Source organism: Henckelia pumila, chromosome 4, assembly GCF_033568475.1.
Source record: "Henckelia pumila isolate YLH828 chromosome 4, ASM3356847v2, whole genome shotgun sequence".
Lineage (NCBI taxonomy): Eukaryota > Viridiplantae > Streptophyta > Magnoliopsida > Lamiales > Gesneriaceae > Henckelia > Henckelia pumila.
The window spans coordinates 72,054,267-72,075,920 of record NC_133123.1 but is presented as its reverse complement, the minus strand read 5'-3'; the positions used below and the strand labels follow the sequence as shown (position 1 = coordinate 72,075,920).

Sequence of the window (21,654 nt, the reverse complement as noted above, 5' to 3'; positions counted from 1 at the left end):
ACGTCAGCAAGATTACGTCATTTCTTACGCACTTGATGGGACATCGAAAGCAACGAAGGGGAACGTATGCAACGTTCGTCAGGCAGAACGAACGCAACGATGGAGAACGGACGTTCCGTTCCATGTCTATAAATAAAGGGTTCGAGAGCTCATTTCTTGCACCTCTCTCCTCTCTTCTCTCTTGATTACTAAGCCTTCTAACTCAGATTTAGGTAGATCTAGTCATCCTATGGGGAATCAGGAAAGTGGCTTAGCGATCTAGGCATCGTAGCGGAGCTGTGGCCTAGTTTTGAGGCAAGCGACAACAAAGGGCTAACGACGAACGCTTGTATAGCTTTGACTTCCTAAAAATATTTAGGAATATGCAATAGCTTAGTTAAGGCTTTTAGATCTTTAGTATTGATGCATGGGTAATTGCATTGTAGTAGCAGTTGACTGGACTAGTAGGCTTGGAGTCTAGACCAGCGGAGCTAGGTTTTGACCAGCAGTGTTATAGGTACGTAAGTACTGACTGAGATAGCCGACATGATATATTTGCATGTATTTTGCATGAGTATGTGCTATATGTTTTATCATGTTTTAGCATGTTTTAACGCCTTAGCACATGCATGATTTTACGTGTGACGGCATCCTGAGAGATGTGAGTCATTGACAGTCTCCATAAGAAAACGGTGATCTCATTTTGGGCTCGAGTCAGGTATGAAAGTTTCCATTTGGGACTTGTACCCTATTTTTTATTCGGGTCAGGATGGGGTTGGCTCTGCCCTAATATAGAATATACGAGTACCCCGCGTAGTTGCTCTCTAGCCGGTACTGTATATTCCTGGTGCCATGAGCAAGTGTTTTACCTGGGTTTTTAAATCATCTGTGTGCGCATATTTGTACTTATATCATTGCTTCCGTATTGAGCGTTGTCGCTCACGCCCCTATGTTTGGGTATTGTGGTGTACCTTGTGGCGGGACAGGTTTGAGGCTGGGCGGTCCTGGCGGCTCTCAGCAGCATTGAGGATCCGAGAGTGTGAGGTTTTAGAGGGTAGGGATTTGTTTACCCTGAACCTTCAATTTGGTTGTATAATGGTATTTATACACTTGTGTTATCATCGATTGCATTCTACCGATTGGATTTGTTGTACTTTAAATTTATCCGCTCTTCTCTTTAGTATTATTGCATGCGCTTAATTATAACTCTGATTAGATAGTGAATCCGGGTTGGGTCACTCAGTTATTGCATCCAGGAGGAAATTATATTATATGATATCCCATTTATTTCAATGCACTCAGTTATAGTACTTCATTTTATCGAATGGAGTTATCAATAACATAAATTATCTATTTGCATCTATTTATGTAATGAGACAAAATACATGTTGCGTAATTTTGTGTCTGCAAGTGCACGATGTCAAGTTTTAATATAAAGTGAGTATAGTATGGATCCCACAAGGAGTAGTGTGAAAATTATTTAGTATTTGTAATTAAAATAGTCTAAATTTTATCTAGAAAATTAAATAAATAGTTTGGTTTCTAAAATTCAGAAATTTTAGCAAAGCTCGCACGCAACTTCAGAAAAATATCAGTGAGAGAAAATGGTCTAGAGGTTTTGATTTCACCTGATTTTGACAACAACTACTTCTAATTAAATCATTTTCATGAATTCTATTCAATTAATAGCCAAGAACACATAAATTATATTATTTTCCTCTTCCGAGAAACAAATAATGTGTATCAACTAAGATTTAATTCAAATATCCCTATTAAAAATCTAGTCTTAGTGATATGTGAAAAACGATGTTCTTCCTAAAGCTCCGTTAACGTTATATAATCTCCTAAGCTATATAAACACTTAACATTGTAATTTCTAATGTCCTATTCAAAATACCCTCTCCCAGGCAATGATTTTAAATAAATATGACAATTCAATTAGTGATCAATTAATTAAAAAGACAATCAAAACTAAAAAAAACAATTAATCTAGAAGAATCCAATCAAATAAAATTAACAGTTGTAAAATTTGTCTACACCAGGTTCCATCGTCTCTCTAGACTAATAAAATTTAGTTCATGATCAAAAATAAATAAAACCAATTCATGTTCAAAAATTTAGACATCAATTCAATGACAATAAATTCGAAAGGAAGAAAAAAATCCGAATATAAAATGCTGTGTGCGGTCGATCGAACGATCTTCATATTTGTTGATTGAGGTTCTTCACGTTTTTCCCAGATTTCTCTCCCAAAAATTCACGATCAATCTCTCCCAAATTCTGTCTGAGTTGTGGCGGCTCTTCTCTTCCTATTGTGTCTTTGAAATTTCTTTTATATGTCCTCAATGTCCGTCAAAGAAAGCCCATAAATATGCTAAAGTTTCCTTCCCGAAAAATTAAGAAATCTGAATACGGGTTGGCACGGGCGAGCGTATGAACAAGAGAGGGCGCGCATGAGCTTCTGATTTTGGACTTCTTTTTACGTCCAGGAAAGCGCGAGCGCACCTGTTGAGAGGCGCGGGCACGCATGGCACATCCAGCTCGCGCAGCATTCTTGCAAAATCATATCTTGAGTTCTAACCATCGGATCGAGCTGAAATTTTGACAGCAGCTTTAAAAATCTTAAACTTCAATTTGTATGGTGGAGATTGGATTTAGATGTCTCAAACATTCCCAGTAATTTTCTGAATTTGCTGCTCCATATTTCATCTTTTTGCTTCTTCTTGATACTTTTCCTCCAATCCTTGAATCTCACAAAAACAACAACAAATACACAAAATATCCACTCAATACATCACAAAATTCAAGTCAAATCATGTATAAATTAAGTGCATAAATTGCACTTATCAATACACTTCTACACGAAAAAAGTGACAAAATGGGCAAAATCACCATGAGACCCAAGCCGTCATAATACGCCTCCCACGCATAAGAGGCTTGGCCAGCCCATCAAGGAAAGCTCGATGCTGTAAGAGGTCACTCAGAACAAAACAGAGTCCCGGGATACCTTGCCACTGATCATTCAAACAAGGACTTCCCGACGAGATAAGATCTTAAAAAGCTAAAGTACACCTTTAACATCTACAAACAACAAGCCAAGAAGCTTAAATAGTGGTAAAACAAACAATACACGGGAACATCATGATAAAATAGATAAAATACTTTCATGAGTCAGTACGAATAAACATAGTCAAAATCCAACAATGTAATCAAAAGAAATATAACCAGAAACAATTGAAAACATGGGAATATCATAAATACTAAGAAGACGAAAGTCACCCGCGCGTCCTCATTCACTTCATCAACAGGAAGCAAAGTCAAGGCTTCAATAATCTCAGTATCAGTGTACCCCATCGGTGGATCGCCTGTGGGAGGCTCCACCATAACAACACATACAACTCAGGAACCTGAGGTGAGATCTTCATAATTATCTCCTTGGGAACCAAGCCCATCGAGCAGAGTTGGTAACGACAATCCCACACAACCTCATCATGGAGGCCAAAAGCATGGTTGAAGATCTCATCAGTATATGTAGGAGAAGTACGGTCAGCAGCCAAAACTTACTAATTCAATCTCATCCATTGTTTATTTACAAAAAAAAATCAAATTTTTTAAAATCTCAGAGCCTGTCATTATACCTTGATTTCATGAGATTTCTCATATTTAATTATATAAGTATAACATATCTTGAACAATATTTGTGGAAAAAAAATCCACAGAAATCCTAATATATCCTCTTTTAATTCTTTTGTTTTCCTCTCAATTTCTCATCTTTTTTTAATAACTCATATTATCAATTTTATCTATTTTTTTTAAAACAAATACATCTTTTTATACCCAATAATTTTGATAAGTGAAAATGGCTCACATTTGAATCAATAATAATTTATAATATTCAACAATAATCCAATCCAAATTATATGAATACAAAATTAAACATAATATTATTTATCATAGGTGGAAGGTAAAACTGTAATTTGTCCTTCAATCATTATTTCAATCCCAAAATTAATAACTCTAAGTAAACATGTTATTTTTTATCCACATAATTCCACGTCCTTCAAAATCATTTTAATAGTCCTAGTATGATTTATCTCATGTAATCACATTACACTAAGTAAACACAATGATATTATCTAATACATCATGATTTGACATATCAACAATATAACTTTAATTATACACATGTGAAAAATATAGATCATCAGATATATAATTTGGGTATAACTCTTAATATAAGATCTTATTAATCATATGATTTTGGGCGTATATGTAGAGCTGTCAATTTGAATTGGGTCTATTGGGTTGACCCGTCCTGTCACACAATTTAAATGGGTTGGATTGAAATTTTTTCAACTCAACTAAAAGCGAGTCTAGGCGGGCCAACTCGAGGCGGGCTTAGGTTGGCCCACGGGACTGGAGAAAAAAATTTAGATTTTTTTTTACTTTATGGTAATATATGTACTTTTTTAAATGAAATTTGTTAATTTTTGTATTAATTATTTTATATAAAATTTATACGTGTGAAATCAACAATTAGAAATTTTATTGATATGTTTTTATTAATATCTATGAATTTATGGCCCGCATTCGACCCGTCAAACGATGGGTTTTTGGTGGACGGCTCACGCCGTCATGGATTGACCCGTGTAACGGATCTACCTATATGATATAAGCCATGTTTTGCTATTAATTTAATAGGCCTAGTATAATTTGAACATTCATGCATGTGGTCATGTTGAAAAGTCTATGATTAATTCAATCAAGCACCGATGCTTACCAAGAATACTAAGTATATATTTTAATCAAGAACAGTACTCCAAAGAATTAATTAACAAGGTAAAATAGATAATTTAAAAAAAAAAATTACACCTCAAGAAGCTTTAAGCAACGCAGTAGATGGATCAGAGGAAGCTGCAGAAGAAGTGGTAAAATTTGAAGAATTACTGTAATGGCTGTAGTCCAAAGAATTACTGTAACTCCCACTAGAACCCGTAACCAAACTCATGGAAGGACTATAGTACATCGGCACCGGCATCATTGCCGGAAGAACCGGCATCTGAGCCTCAAAATTCATCACATTCATCGCCTGTCGTATCGCGGGCCGATGTCGATTATCTGGATGAACACACTATAGCCCCACAACCAGCAATCTCTCCATTTCCTCACTGTTTTGCTCCATTCCCAGATCTTGATCCACTGCCTCGAGTATATTCCCGGCACCGTAGAGTTTCCACACCCATTCCACTAACACCACAATATTGTTTTCTTGAAATCTAGCCTCAATGGCTTTTTTCCCACAAGTGATCTCTAACAAAACGACACCAAAACTATATACGTCGGATTCTTTGCTGGCCCTGCCGGAGATCACATATTCGGGTGCCATGTATCCTCTCGTCCCTGCCACGATCGTGGTTTGTGACCCTTTGTCGTGATCGACCAGTCGAGCTAGGCCGAAATCACCGAGTTTGGCATTGAAGTTGGAATCCAGCATGATGTTGCTTGACTTGATATCTCTATGGACTACACATTGATCCCATTCTTCATGTAAATACAACAAAGCAGAGGCTAACCCCTGTGCAATTTTGTATCTAACTTCCCATGTCAACACCGAATTGTGCTTAAAGATATGCGAATCTAAGCTGCCATTTGGCAAGAACTCGTAAACGAGGAGGAGTTCGCCTCTTTCGTGGCACCAACCGATGAGTTGGACGAGGTTTCTGTGTCTTAATTGGCTGATGATCTTCACTTCTGATGCATACTCTTTGAGGCCTTGTTGGGATCCACTTGATACCCTTTTTACAGCAACATATGAATTGGTTTCTTTCAAGAAACCTCTGTAAACTCCACCAAATCCCCCTTCTCCAAGCTTTAATTCCTCTGAGAAATTATTAGTTCCACGGGCCAATTCAGCATACACAAACTTCTTAGCCCCGGTGCCCCTTTGAAATTCGCTATCCATCGATGGGTCGATGGCGTATGTATGTATATGATCTGTTGATTCCTTCTTATACTTTTTCTTCAAGAAACAGCCTGCAAATCCCAAAACAAGAATTATAATCGGCAGTCCAACGCCTAATCCGATAGCTAATCCCCGCTTCTTTCCATCTTCGATGCTGATCGTGGGGGGATCGGTTATCGGACTCGAAGCCGGCACATTAGAAGTAATATCAAGGATTAAATTTGAAGAAAAATCCCAAGACATAATAGTATTTCTCTCAAAATTAGCTCCTGTTGCACCAGAAAAGCCAAACATAACTTTTTCAGGCATGTAATCTCTGAGATCAATCACGGTGCTGAGGCTATCATGTATGATAGTGTTATTAAAAAAATTTGTAAAATTAACACTGAGAATCTTTGAACTGCCATTGTAGCTAATCCAAGCTTCGTTTTCCCTCCCCTTACTAATATCATTCTGCCAATCATCGGTTGCAACAGATATCATGGAATTTATATTAATCCCAACATGTGGGATAGATGGATCGAAAGTATTCTGGTAAGTATCGAATTCAACTGCAAAAAATGTCTCGGCAGATGAATTTGAATAAACATTATCTGTATTAAGGCCCAAGCTTCCACCAAAAGCATTAGACTTTATGGATGAATTGACAGGAGCAAAGAAAAAGGCGATCCCATCAGCAAAATTGGGACTCCCGTTGGAATCAATCACAAAAGAAAAATGAGTGGAAAAATCACTCAAATTCCCGGAATTCTTGTCCCACAGATGTAGTGGGTCGATATATGTGGCACGACCCGCTGTTTCAACCCGTGAAACATTGTATTCATTCGGGGTGAGATTAATCCCTTGCGGCGGGATGTAAGCATCTCCTTGGGTGAGAATCTTGAAGCGATTGTTCTCGTTAGACCCGAATCTGGTGTAGTTGAATGATAATGAAACTGAAAGAGTTGCAGGGATGGAGCAGAGGACGAAGATGGAGCGGATTTCAATGGTGGAAATGGGCATGGCTGCTGATATTTTCTTCTGCAATTTTTTCTTAGTTTCGTCTGGTTTGATTTTTATTAATAATACTTTTCAATCTTTAAAATTAAAATAAAACAACTAATTAAAAATAATTATGTGATATATATATATTTTTTTAAAGAGAATTATGTGATATATTATAAGTTTAACAAGTCCTCTTTTTTTTTTTTGGGGGGAAGCCTAAACAAGTCTTTAATTCATATGCTATTTGTTAAAACATCTCTTTCAAGAGTTAAACTAAAGTTTAACAAGTCTTTAAAAACAACTCATTCTTCATACATAGGCTGAAACAAGGAGAAGTGCCGACTCAGGTTCCACTCTGTCATGCTCAGAAACGGTGTTTTATTGAAATCAGCGTTATTTAACGTTTTTTCATTAAACAACAAATTTTGGTTTTCAGAAACTCAAATACCAGTCTATTCATTCATGAGAACTGAAATGTTTTGTCATTCGTAAACTGAATTTATAATATTGGTAGCGCTTAGTCGTGTCACACCCAAATTAACCCAACTCAGATCAACTTAATAAACATGTAGTAGCAGGAGTAGGAATTGTTCTCACGGGAAAGGTGAAATTTATTGTGTTCTTAAAAATACTGAAATAAATAAAAAGGGAGGATTTTAAACTGGAAATTAATCTCTAAAAATTTGTAAACAAAGGAAAATCAATTATCTTAACTAGCATGCAGGATTAAAATTATAGTGAAACAATTAATTAAACAAGTTTTGGTATCGATCAACTACATCCTTGAAGTTATTCACTCGATCATAATTCTCTATAAATAATCGAATTTAATTTGAATATTCATCATTGAAATATCAATTTCTATCACACCTTAATCTTAGTTAATTAGACACAAGCGTTCTAAATTAACTCTTACCAATAAATTAACCAAGATGCAAGCGATCAAGATTTAAATCCAAGATGACATTCAAACTAGTGAGATTGATGAATCTGGACAACATAAACACAAGCGGTTATATTTAATCTAGTCAAGTGATGTTCCTATGAATTAATAAATTCAAAAGCAGAAATTATTAATCATAGTTGCTTCACAAATTAGTTAGATCAAACAATTACGAATTTGATATCTAATTTAGCTTTAGGTTGTATGAGAAAATTATTAGGTGATCAAGCTAATAGATAAACACACAAGCATAACAATTAAATCTGAACAACTCTTGATACTCAAATAAAAAAATCAAACGATAAACGTGTATCAAAATCTCACTAGAAAATAAAACATCAAGGTTTCGTCTTCTTCAACCAAGAATTAAAACTTTGCCACTAAAATTTATGAAATCTCGAGATAAATTGATGAAAGAAATTAATCTAGAAATAAAGAGAGAAAAACCTAGCCGCCAAAGAGTTTCTTCAGTGTTCTATCGTCCAAAAGATGATAAAAATCGAGTTCTAGATTATATTTAAGATCTAGAGTCTTTCCCAACCAAGTTTTCTTTTTAAAATATAATTTTCCTAATTTGTGTCACGCTCGAGCGGATGAAAATCGCGCTCTAGCATGAAACTCTCTGCCCAAAGGTTTCTTCTCGCACAGACACAGCAGCGCAGAAGCGGGGATCCATTTCTTCATAGCGCAGATGCACTGATCTCCATGCATAGAAGCACACTTTTGTTTCTTCTTCTCACTTCGCATAGGCGCAGATGCGCTTTTCTCTAGGCGCAGATGCGCTGATCGCCGATTTCTTTTTCTCTTCTTTGTGTGCGCACTCGAGCACAATTTTTGTCCGCTCTAGCGAGAAACTCTCTATCCGACTCCTTAATTTTTTCCGTTTCGGCGGTTGAGCGGGTAGAAATTGCATGCTCGATCTCTCATACTTCTGATTTTCATATATTTCTACCCATTTATCCCATCTTTTGCTCCATTCTCCTCCTTTTCCTATATCAAATCACAACCAATGATTAGTGACTATAAAACCAATTTAATCGCTTAAAATGCACCTAATCATCACAATTTAGTCCAAGTCAACATAGAAAAATATGGACATATCAAATGTATTTACAATGCATAAACGAATAACATAATACGATCCATAACTGATCAATAACAGAGTCTTAACGCAACGGACAGAATTGAATCTAATCAATCTTTTTCTTTTTCATTAGCCCCAAAACTGAATTTGTTCATCTTCATCTAGTTCTTTCTCGTTCTTATCTGAGATTTGGGTGGGTGAGTGATATGGTCGTCACACAGTAAATGGGATAAATCATCCCAATTTTTAAAATAATTTTAAACAGTAATCTCATATGCATAACATATTAAAACAGAACAGAGCATAATAGAGATTCAATATTCATTAGTAATAACAGTAGTCATTTTATGCACTAAATTGGCTTATGAATTCGTGGCTAACTGATATCAGTCCTTTATACGTTAACCTCTAAATAATAAGGCCAATAATCAGTAATCAGAGTTCAGTAGTGTTCAAAATATATATTCCTACCACTAATTCATAAGATTCAGTGCATTAGAAATCAGTAGTTCAGTTTTTATAAAATCGGGATTTTGAATACAATAACACGCTGGAATCATTTTTAAAACATATAAACAAAAATTTGGTACTTTAAAACGCCCATTACTGGATATTGCTAAAACATTTCGGTCTCCTTGGAGTTTTTTCTTCACTTGCCCGACTGAACACGCTTAACTGGACTCCCACAACTGAATATCTTGACAACTTACTTTCTCGTTTTATGTTGTGTTTTTGCTTAGAGTTTGTGTAATATTTTCTCATAATCTGACTGCTATGTATAAACAGAATTCTAAGTATTAAGATTCTTATTTATTGCCCTTAATTGCCATAATTTTGAGTTAATACGTCAGTTACAAATCTGGAGTAACTGCCTTCTGGGATTTCAGTCTAGCTACTCATCAGTCTTGTGGAACTGGATTGGTCTTGGTCAATTGGTCAGTTCAGTTTACCTCAATTCAATCTACCTCATTTAAGTTTTGAAATTTCGAGTTCTCACACACTCAATCTCATTCCTTTTTGGGTCCACATCTATGACTACCAATGGGATATTTCTCTGAATTTATTGGCAAGCAACTGGGAAACTTCGTCGGCAACTATGTGAATTATGACAGTACAAATAATTTGGGGATTTGGAGATCATATATCTGGGTACTGCTGGCAATTGATCATGTGCGAAAGCCTTTGATGTGGTGCAAGAAAATATGCAAATCAAGAGGTGACTCCTTTATGGTACACTTCGAATATGAGAGACTTAATTTATTTTGTTTTGTTTGTGGCACTCTAGGCCATAAAGAACGATTTTGTGAAAAACTTTTTTTATAAAATGACAAAAACATGAAAAGGGAATGGGGTGCTTGGTTACGTACGGGCACCAGAAAAGCATACCGCACAACAAAAAACTTCCAAATGGCTACGCAAACCATTAGAGTTGGTGGAGAATAACTCTAATGCAGAGGGAGGACCGTATACCGGCCAATCTAGTAAGTCAATAGGGGGAAGATCGAAATCTGGATTAGATCCCACGAATCATTGACAGACAAACACAAACGTGGAGAAGGCCCTGATACATAGCGATGCAGTGCAAGATTCAAGGGACACAAATAAATTTCAAAATTCAAACTTTGAAATTACCGCTAAAAACGAGGATGAGATTAGGCTGCTCTTGAGTGAAGATCGGAAACGGCATCGGGCCAACCAATACATTGAGGCCCAACACAAAATTACGAATGTCATCCAGCAACCCATCTCACCAGAAATACATAAAAGGACACTACTTCATCAGCGGATGGCTTATGTGATCATCAGGTAGCTCTTACTCAAAATTCCAACTAGTCTTTTTTTTTAAGGGCAGGACATGGTTACCAAGCCTGCAGACAACCATGATCATCCTAAGGTAGAACTGCCGAGGTCTTGGTCACACTCAAGCAAATCAAAACCTTCATGAGTTGATAAAAACTCACAGGCCGGATTTGGTATTTATTACAGAAACTTTATTTCATTTGAATAAAATTGGGAAGATCAGAATTTCTCTTGGCTTTGATGGTGCCTTCTCTGTTGAGTGTGAGGGTCGTATTGTAGGGTTAGCATTGTTTTGGCGCTATGATCAAGTCTGCACAATCCTGAACTACTCTCAAAATCATATTGACATGAAAATCTCTGAACGTGGCTATAAGGATTGGAGGCTCACAGGCTATTATGGTTTCCCAGAAACTACTCAACATTGCCAATTTTGGGACCTTATCCGTAACTTAGCTTCACTATCCACACTTCCATGGTGCATTATTGGTGATTTCAATGACATATTGAGTCAATCTGAGAAGCGAGGGCAAGTTGAACGCCCAGAATGGATGATACGAGGCTTTAGGGAAGCCATTACTGATAGTGATTTACATGATATTCCCTTGAAAGAACACCCTTTCACAAATAAGATCGATGGAAGAGCATCTTGACCGTGTTATGGTTTCATCTGTGTATAAATCAATATTTGAACACGCATCCTTAACAAATCAGATTGCATCTCATTCGGACCACTCTCTCATTCTGCTAAACACCGAACCACTCAAGGCACATAAATCAAATTGGAATTTTTGGTTCGAGAATAACTAGCTCAAGGAGAGAGAGATATCTGGGTTTGTTCAAAGTTATTGGTCCTCCTATGGAAACGAGAATGTATTTGATTAGTTGCAGGGATTATCTACTAGTCTCTCAACATTGAGCCGTCAATTAAATGAAGACTGTAAAGATAAAATTGCAACCACCAAAAAGCTGATTGATCAACTCCGTGATAAAACTGAGCCACTGTCTGTCTTACTTATGCAGGAGATAAAATCCACTCTATCCAAACTACTAGCACAAAATGAGGCATTCTGGAAGCAAAGTACCAAATTCTTTGAATACCAAATTTTTTCATTTCACTGCCACTAGGCGTAAGGAAAGAAATCGCATCCGACAGTTAACATATGATGTTGGAATCACGCATGATACCCCCCATGATATGTTCAGAATTGTCTTTGAATATTTTGATCTGTTATTACTAGGGATGACATTTTTCTCCGAACCCGATAGAGAATCCGATGTCCGACCCGAATGGAGGAGGGTATGGAGGCATTTTTTGGACCTGATTAAATAAATGGGTAAATGGGTATGGGATCTCGTATATGGGGATGGAGGAATATGTAGTAATATCATACCCATACCCGACCCGATACCCGATTAAAATATATATATATATATATATATATATATATATATATATATATTTATATTAAAGAAATTCTAATTTTATTTTTTGTTGAATTATGTTAGTTGGATGGAACAATGAAATTGTTAGTATAAATCTAATGTTATTTTGTAGGATAATGATGTAGAAATAAATTATTTAGAATATTTTTTATTCTTTATATAATTATTAGGTTGTAGATTTTCTTTTATGTTTCATTTTTTTTTCTTATTGTTCTCTTAAAAATTTTGGTATAAAAATCTAGTAAATAATTATAGTTTTATCAAAATAATTAAAATTTGAAAAAAATGTATTTGTATGAGGTAGATACGATAAATGGGGATGGGTAGGATATGGATATCCATCCTCCGACGAGTACGTGGATGAGGATGAAATTGAATACCCTATGTGTATGGGTATGGGTATGGGGATGAGGATGAATTTAATAAATGAATATGTGGATGGAGACACAATAATGAATATGTGGATGAAGACACAATATCTTACCCATACCCGATCCATTGTCATCCCTATTTATTACAGAAGGGTGAAGCTCACCATGAACCAGTGGTGGCCCACATTGACCCCAAAATAAAAGCTGAGGATGACTCTTCACTGATGCTCCCTTTTACTGATGATGAATTCTGAACGACATTATTCCAAATGCATCCAGATAAAGCTCCAGGACTCGATGGCTATAACCCGGTTTTCTTCCAACGCTTTTGGCCTCTTATTGGTGAAGAATTGGTTCGACATTGCTCCACATAGTTAAGGCAATGCTCTTTTCTAGATTTTCTAAATGATACAATCATGTGGGATATGTCTTGTAATAGAATCCAGTACATTCAACTTACAGTAGCGGAAGCGTATACAATCATTGAATTAAAAAAATACTAGCCAAAATACTAATGCAATGGCAATATGTCTTAATATCACAATCTTTCTAATTCAATATTTCTCTTTACATAATGTCGATCCTATTCGAGGTCCTGAATCCTGTATCAGAAATTTACAATAAATAAAAGAAAATATAGGTTAAGTTTTTAAGGACTTAGTGATGGAATAAACTGGTTTCATACATTTAAAACAAGACAAACGATATCAGTGAAGTATTTCAATATGAGGTGTAATGTGTCAATAAGTGTGTATCAATATGAAGTATCATGTCAAGTGATATGTAGTGATTGTTCAGGATTCTGAAGAAATATTGTAGGCTAAAGAGGTGGCTAACACCAACATTTAGTGTAGTACTTTTCCCCATGTACTCAATTAGGATTCGTACAATCGATCAGGGGTGTGCAATGGGTTATAATCGAACCAAAATTGTAAAAACCGAACCGACCGAATTTGTTCAACTCAACCGATTAAACCGAACCGATTAATATTCGGTTATTTCAGTTTTTCAACCGAAATAACCGATTTTTAATTTTTTTAAAAAAAACCATTTCAAAAAGTATTTTCACAAAAAAAAAAAAACGAAACTGAATTAGAATATATCCATAATGTCTTCAATCAAAAGACTGTCTACGGGAATACAATCATTCAAGTTCAAATACGAATTATACTTTAATTTCATACAAGTTTGGAACTAATCAAAAGATAATTAAACATGTCAAAAATGTCAAATAATATAGACTTCTAGTTTCAAGTCTTCATGTTGTCATTATCCAGTAGGCAGAAACCACATCTTGAGACTTCAAGATTCAATCAGTAAATACACTGTCATTTTCACCTAAAGATCCAGTAGGCTGTAGGCAGTAACAAAAAAATTGTCATTTGTCACCTAAATAATAGAAGCAACACGTAAATAAAATTCCAAATTTGAAAATATCATAAGATATTTAGAACATACCAATAATTAATGTAATTTATCCATCCCCAACGGTGGTCGACGAGAACGAATCCAATGTAATTTTCAAGAATTCTGGAAAAAATGCAAGTCAAATAATGAGTACTTTAAATTTTAAAGAAAAATTATATAATATATATTGATTTAAAATAAAGAACTAACCACTTTCAAGTTTTTCCACATCTTCCAAAATTTCTTTGACATTGATTGGGTTTGGATGCAAACGAAACCAATTTTCAGTACAAATAAGGCTTTCTACTACCTTAGAAGTCAATGAACTCCTAAAACAATCAAGTACTCGACCACCGGTACTAAAAGCGGATTCTGAAGCAACGGTTGATATTGGTATGGCTAACACATCACGAGCAATTTGAGCAAGTACAGGAAATCTATGATGGTTTTGCTTTCACCATGCCAAAATATCAAAATTTTCACAATATTTCTCAACCATTTCATTAAGATACTTGTCTAGTTCCGACATGCTGCCATCACCATAAATTTGAGCTTTTTTCCTCTTGTATTTTGCAAGGATTGATTGTCTTCTCAAATCCATTTGGCTCACATTATTGGGCTCCCCATCACCCGATTCTTGAGTAGATGACTCTTTCAAGATACCACCTTTAGGCTCTAATTTTTTCTTGTAATTTTTTAACAAAGCAAGTAACATATCCTTGACCATCTTTGCTACTCTTGCACCCTTTTTCATTTCCATACAACTCGTCTAACATGAATTCAACGAAATCCAATTTCTGCCTTGGATCAAGAACTACTGCAATATAAAGCAAGTGATTCACATTCTCAGGATCTCCCCAATACTTGTCAAATTTCTTTCTCATTCTCATCCTTATTGAATATACATCAAAATCATCACTTTCTTGCCACTCCTTCAATATAATATGAATAGAACTAATCTCATGTGCAAAAGTATTGGAAGTGACATACAAGGAACCTGAAACTTTTAATGTTAGATAATAAAAAAAACTTGCAATAAAGATGCAAAAATCCTAACATTATTCCAATCTGCACTTGTTGGCTTCCACCAAAAGTCTTCATCTCTTTTTTAGGTTTACCATCTGACCCAAGTATAACAACTCCATCATCATCAACAATATCAGTCAACAATTTAATTTGAAGATCTAACTTAAAGCATGGATCTTGTTCATCAAGTCTATCAAAATCCCTTTCAAATTTTTGAGCTACATTCAACGTCAAAAAAGTTGAATTCCATCTAGTAGATACATCCAAACACAAGGAATTCTTACTTTCAATTTTTTCAATCTCTGAACATTCTTTGAACTTGCTTAATCTGGAAGGAGATTGTCTAACATATTTAACTGCATTCCTGACCCTCAACACAGATTCACTTATCTATTTTAATCCATTAAAAACAATCAAATTGATTATATGAGGTACACACCTCATATGAATGTATTCTCCTTTCAAAATAGTAGAATCCCAATTAGCCATCTTTCTTCTGAAATTATTGATAGCTACATCATTTGAACTTGCATTATCAACTGTAATTGTGAAGACACTGTCAATTCCCCAACCCCTCAAGCAATTTTCAATTGCTAAACTAATTGTCTCGCCTTTATGACTTGTAATTGGACAAAAATTGATAATTTTTTTGTGCAACTTCCAATTTTTATCAATAAAGTGAGCTGTTAGACACATATAGTTGATGTTTTGAATTGAGGTCCATGAATCAGTGGTCAAACAAACTCTTTGAGACAAAGTATCTAATAAACATTTCAAATTTTCTCTTTCAAATCTATATAATTCAACACAATCACATGCTACACTCCATCTTGAAGGAATTCGAAACTTTGGACACACTGTGGCCATAAATAATTTAAACCCATCTCTTTTTACAAATTTGAAAGGTAACTCATCCATTATAATCATTTTAGCCAAGGCTTTTTTACATGCATCCTGATCAAATTTCCAAGAACTCAAGCAAACCTCACCATATTTTTCACCTGATTGTAAACTTAGTTGTGCTGAATTCATTTCAACAACATGAGGATGCTTTTTACATGAATTTATATGTGATTTCAAGCTTGCAGTCTCATTCTTGTATGGGTCAGCAAAAAATTCCTTCTCACAATAATTGCATCTGGCTTTTTTTTCATTGTCTTCACTGATAAATTTTGTGAAATGATTTCATACCTCACTTCTTGATTGGACAGGTTTGCGCTTGGTTGCCTTTGATTTTGAATCTGCACGTGTTCCAGTTGAAGGTTGTGGTACATAACAACTTCCATCGGCATCCATGTTTGATATATTTTCTTCCATTGATATCTACAATATAAGAACAATTTTATTTTCACTTAATTAGCAAAAAAAACGAATAAAAAATAGTCTGAATGAAAAAGCTCCTGAATAAAAAAAATGAGAAATAGATTGGTCCCATTTTCGTGTCGTGCTATATAAAGAATTAATAAAAAAAATTAATTGAAAATGTCTAGTTGTATAGCTTATATCAAAAGCAGTCCTTCGAGCTATAAAATTTCAAAAAAGCAATCACATTAACACACAACTTTCAAGATACTTCGGCACAATCGTATCGAGAATCAAATTCTTAAACCATCTCCACAAATTCGTGTAAACATTAAAAACACAAAATCTAGAGAATTTAAATGAAATTATGAAATCTAACAGACCACAATCATTCTTAAATCGCCTCTTTTCAGAAAATCAAGAAACTGTTATAGAGGTTCGTAGGGGAGAAATTCAAAGGTTTAAGACCTACCAATGTTGATCTTCGATGTTGTGTGCGTTCCTTCAACTTGTTTTTACTTCGAATCTTCCAAGATTTGGCCAAAAATTTCCATGAAGATTGAAGAGTTTCTGAGGTTTTGGGAATTAGGGCGCCGCAACGCAACAAACCTCAAATCGTTTGGGAAAATGAAAAAATAGAAATGAATAAAATGATTCGCAGTATAAATATAAATTCTATTTGGGCTAGATTTAAAATAAATGACATTGGATATATAAGTGTAAAGACGGAAGCCCAACAGAAATAAACACTTAACAAATTGGATATATAATCCTAAAGCCCAACATAAATAAACACCAGACTTGGAGATCAAAGTTAGGCCCAATCTTTATTTTTTAAAAATATATAAATAATTATCGTTTTATTCGATTTAACCGATTTTAAAAAAAAACCAGCCCTGAACCGAGTAAACCGAAATAACAGATATTTTTTAAAAAAATAACCGAGCTACCGAATAAACCGAACCTAATTTCCGATTTTTTTTTGGTTCGGTCGATTTTCTTGATTTGACCGATATTTTGCTCACCCCTACAATCGATCATTTACGAGCAAAATTGAACTCACATTTTCGGACCGAAGTCACATTGTTTATTAGACTAGGAATCTGGTACATAGACCGTTGTACAGGCTCAATTTATTCATTTATTCAGTCATTCATTCAGTCAGTCAGTCAGTCAGTCAGTCAAAAACTTTTGGTTAAGGGAAAGCGATATGAACACCAAATTCTTTCATTCCACTGCCACTAGGCGTAAGGAACAAAATTGCATTCGACAGTTAATAGATGATGTTGGAATCATGCATGATACCCCTATGATATGTTCAGAATTGCATTTGAATATTTTGATCGGTTATTACAGGCGGGTGAAGCTCACAATGAATAAGTGGTGGCCCACATTGACCCCAAAATAAAATCTGAGGATAACTCTGCACTGATGCTCCCTTTTACTGATGATGAATTCCGAACATCATTATTCCAAATTCATCCGAATAAAGCACCAGGACTCAATGGCTATAACCTGGTTTTCTTCCAACGCTTTTGGCCCCTTATTGGTGAAGAAGTGGTTCGACATTGCTCCACATGGTTAAGGCACGGCTCTTTCCCAAATTCTCTAAATGATACAATCATGTGGGATATGTCTTGTATTAGAATCCAGTACATTCAAATTACAGTAGCGAAAGTGTATACAATCATTGAATTAAAAAAATACTAGCCAAATACTAATGCAATGGTGATATCTCTTAATATCACAATATTTCTAATCCAATATTTCCCTTTCCATAATTTCGATCCTATTCGAGGTCCTGAATCAGGTATCAGAAATTTACAATAAATAGAATAAAATATAGGTTAAGTCTTTAAGGATTTAGTGATGGAATAAACTGGTTTTATACATTTAAAACAAGACAAACGATATCAGTGAAATATTTCAATATGAGGTGTAGTGTGTCAATAAGAGCGTATCAATATGAAGTATCATGTCAAGTGATATGCATTGATTGTTCAGGATTCTGAAGAAAATATTGTAGGCTAAAGAGGTGGCTAACACCAACATTCAGTGTAGCATTGTTCTCCATGTACTCAATTAGGATCCGTACAATCGATCATTTACGAGTCTAATTAAACTCACATTTCCGGACGGAAATCACATTGTTCAGTAGACTAGAAATCTGGTACATTGTAGTGACTCTTACCGAGATCACCAACTCATCAAAAACTTATGCATGCAATTAACTTAAATAAATAGTAAACCAAAATTAAACTGCGGTACCCAAATATTTATACAACCAAATCGAATACTGTATCAACCCAATATAATAAAATAAAACCCTAGACGAATCTCCAGCTGACCAACCACTACCTAGCCCCTCTTTGAACCACCCGCCTCATCCAATCGCAAATCTGCCCCATGGAATAGGGTGTCCAGATACACAAAGTACGAGACGTGAGCATAAAACTCTGAGCACAAGAGTATGAGTATACATAGATGCAAGTGCACCGCCTACTGACTAGAGGCCAAGAATCAGATAACAAAGACAGACCGGGCCCTGGTCTGTAGCATGTTGTGTCGTTGCTTCAGGAGGTGGCTCACATACCAAAATACAAGTGGATACTCCGGACCCAAATCGATGGAAGTCCATCCACTAACAGAATAGGGTAAAACTCTACTACCAGACATCTCAAAAAGATAGCTCAATATGAAAATGTATGCAGCATATAATCATGTCATATAAATCATGCAGTCACATAATGCATACTCAGTTAGGATATCTCGAACAGTACTTTCGTACCTCAAATACTAGGCAAGCTCTACCGGCTCTAGGTCCACACCTAAACTCCGCACTACACTGCGTTCGTCGTTAGCCCGTTGATGTCTCTTGACTCAAAACTAGGCCACAGCTCCGCTACGACTCCTGGATCGCTATGCCACTTCCGGATTCCCAATGGGACGCCTAGAATTCCCTAGATCTAAGCTAGACGACTAAGTAATTAAGAGAAGAGAGATGATTGGTGTGCCTGAAAATGAATCTCAACACCTCTATTTATAGATAGAGAACGGAACGTCCGTTCGCCATCATTGCATCCGTTCGACGAACGTTGCGTCCGATGTCCCATCAAGTTCTTAAGAAATGACGTCATCTTGCTGACGTCACTCATAGGCTCAAATTCACTCAGAGAACCCAAGTCACCAAAGACAATCAGGTCACCCAAAGAACCCAGGTCTCTCAAAATAGAGGGGTATCAGAGTAATAGAAGCAAGTATCTGAATCTTCATCCCGACTGAAGCTAATCACATGAAGAGAGTTGTGCTCGCAATTAGCCATTAATAAAGAATATTTTGTTCAGCAAGGCACAAACCCTGAAGAAAGTTTTAAAGACATCAGTTATTTAAGTAAAATAACACTACGCTATAAAACCAATATTATTTTTTAGCAACCACTTGGGAACTCGATAACCAGTTAGATTTTAGCTGAAAATATAAGTTCAACCTAGGTTGGGTAAATTAGTATGTAGATTGATTCCAATAGCCAAGCTCAATTCCCAATATTCCAAGCACAGCCTCAAACCCAAACCCAATCCCAGATCCAACCCAAAAAACCCAAGATCAGCTCCAAACCCAAACCCAAGCGTAGATCAAACGCAAGCACAGCCCCAGACCCAAACTCAAGCCTAAGCCTAAGCCCAAGCCCAGATCCAAACCAACACACCAAAGCCTAGATCTTACATACCAAACCCAATCTCGTGACCCAACCCGTCACATCCAAACCCATGTCCAACCCAATATACCCGGAGCCCATTATCCGACCCACCCGACTCAATCTCGTAACCTCTGTAAGCCCAAAACCCCAATAACCATATCCCAAACCCATTCCCGAGTCAATCCCATCTCCCACTCAGAACTAGACCCGTGCGCCGATCACCAGCTCCGGTGAAGCCTTGCCCGGCACCCCGTACAGGCGTCCAAACACCACCGTCGTAACCACAAAAATCAGGCTGGCATCGCCACACCATAACCATCCAAAAACACCCGGCCCACAAGCCGTCCATCTTTCCCCCAAACCGAGAACCCGTAACCAAAGAGAAAAATTTTAACAAACAAAGATCACTCGAAAATTTAGCTCAGAGACACCCCAGTCACCGCGACGATATTTTTGCAAGTTTAAAAATTCTAAATCGAGTCAGGATCGTAGCATCCTTGGACCTCGGGACAAACCACGAGGCGAGGAGAGTGGTATTACAGGAGTCGCTTTCGATTTTTTCCTCCGCCGTGGACGAACAAACGTGAATCAGCGAGCCACAAACTCCCGCGATTTATCCCAAAATGAGCAAGAGCATAAAGGAAAATACATGCAAAAAAAAATACAGTAGAAAAAATGAGAAGGAAAGAGAAAAATGGAACTGTGCATATAAGCATACATGTGTGTGTATTGTGGCTTATTCTATGTTGCACCGGGTGAATTTCACCCGGTTCAGCAGGCCCCATGAATGGTCAATATCCACCGGGTGAATTTCACCCGGTGAATCATAGAACATCTCGTGTATTGTAGATGAGCAAACGTAATAAATGGAAAGAAACATGAGAGAAAAAGTATATAAAGAAAAGCGAGAGAATTTTTTTACCCGACATGGCAGCTGGTTTTTTTAAAAATGAGCTGTTGTGGTGGGACCCTTGCATATGGTGGTAAAATATGAATCGATAGTCTTTGGAAAGAACTTTTAGGAATCACTTCTCAGCCTTTTTTTTAACAAAATTTTACTAAATTTCAAATTTTTGTTAAGAAAAAGTTGAAAAGTACTTCATGAAACATCTCCAAAGCACTACCCTATTGTGGCAAGAGTAGTAGGTCAAGTTTTTAATTATAAAAAAAAGGAAAAAAATATTAGACCTCACCTTTATAATGTAGCTTCTTAATCCTCTCGATCGTCTTCAATAAATTAAAGATGGTCGAGAGTGAAGGTGTATGATAGGTATTGGTTTAAAAATCATTAAATTTAATTAGGATATAAGTTGGGTGTATTAATGTAACGTCCCGTATTTTAAAACATTTAATAAAAGAGTTGCGAAAAAAGAGTGATAAAATTTTTCAAAACTTAAACAATGTAGGGAGTGCGTCACGCTAAATCAAAATGAATTTCAAAGTATAACTAATAACAATATAATTTCGTGACTCCACCATGCACAAAATATTTGAAACACGGATGCAACCCTACCACAAATACCTTCTAAAATACGACACGTCAAAACCTACTTCTAATATTTAAATGGGATAAGGGAATGTGAGTTACTATAAACAAATATCAAACTAAAATAAACATTTAAAAGACGAAATATTTGAAATCCCAACTCATCTTTA

At 36.0% G+C, this 21,654-nt stretch overlaps 2 protein-coding genes across 2 annotated transcripts; both read right to left on the bottom strand.

Moving 5' to 3' along the window:
* Positions 1–4,813: 4,813 nt before the first annotated feature.
* Positions 4,814–6,943, bottom strand: LOC140861203 (L-type lectin-domain containing receptor kinase IX.1-like). Its single transcript, XM_073264208.1, has one exon. It carries the CDS (start codon positions 6,941–6,943, stop codon positions 5,111–5,113), a length of 1,833 nt encoding a protein of 610 aa, XP_073120309.1. The 3' UTR covers positions 4,814–5,110.
* Positions 6,944–14,040: 7,097 nt separating this feature from the next.
* LOC140861202 (zinc finger BED domain-containing protein RICESLEEPER 2-like) lies at positions 14,041–17,870 on the bottom strand. Its single transcript, XM_073264207.1, has 8 exons — positions 17,817–17,870; positions 16,191–16,322; positions 15,439–15,656; positions 15,092–15,327; positions 14,698–14,970; positions 14,470–14,648; positions 14,184–14,424; positions 14,041–14,096 (listed from the first exon to the last, which is right to left on the bottom strand). Exons 1-8 carry the CDS (start codon positions 17,868–17,870, stop codon positions 14,041–14,043), a joined length of 1,389 nt encoding a protein of 462 aa, XP_073120308.1.
* Positions 17,871–21,654: the final 3,784 nt, after the last annotated feature.

Excerpts from the sequence above, each read along its gene's own strand:
- LOC140861203 (XM_073264208.1), bottom strand. The coding sequence starts at position 6,943 with ATGCCCATTTCCACCATTGAAATCCGCTCCATCTTCGTCCTCTGCTCC.
- LOC140861202 (XM_073264207.1), bottom strand. The coding sequence starts at position 17,870 with ATGTCGAACCACTTCTTCACCAATAAGGGGCCAAAAGCGTTGGAAGAA. Across the intron at positions 15,657-16,190 it reads CTGTCCAATCAAGAAGTGAG|TTGCACAAAAAAATTATCAA; the intron begins GTATGAAATCAT and ends AAAAATTGGAAG. Across the intron at positions 14,097-14,183 it reads TGTGGAAAAACTTGAAAGTG|AATTCTTGAAAATTACATTG; the intron begins GTTAGTTCTTTA and ends CATTTTTTCCAG.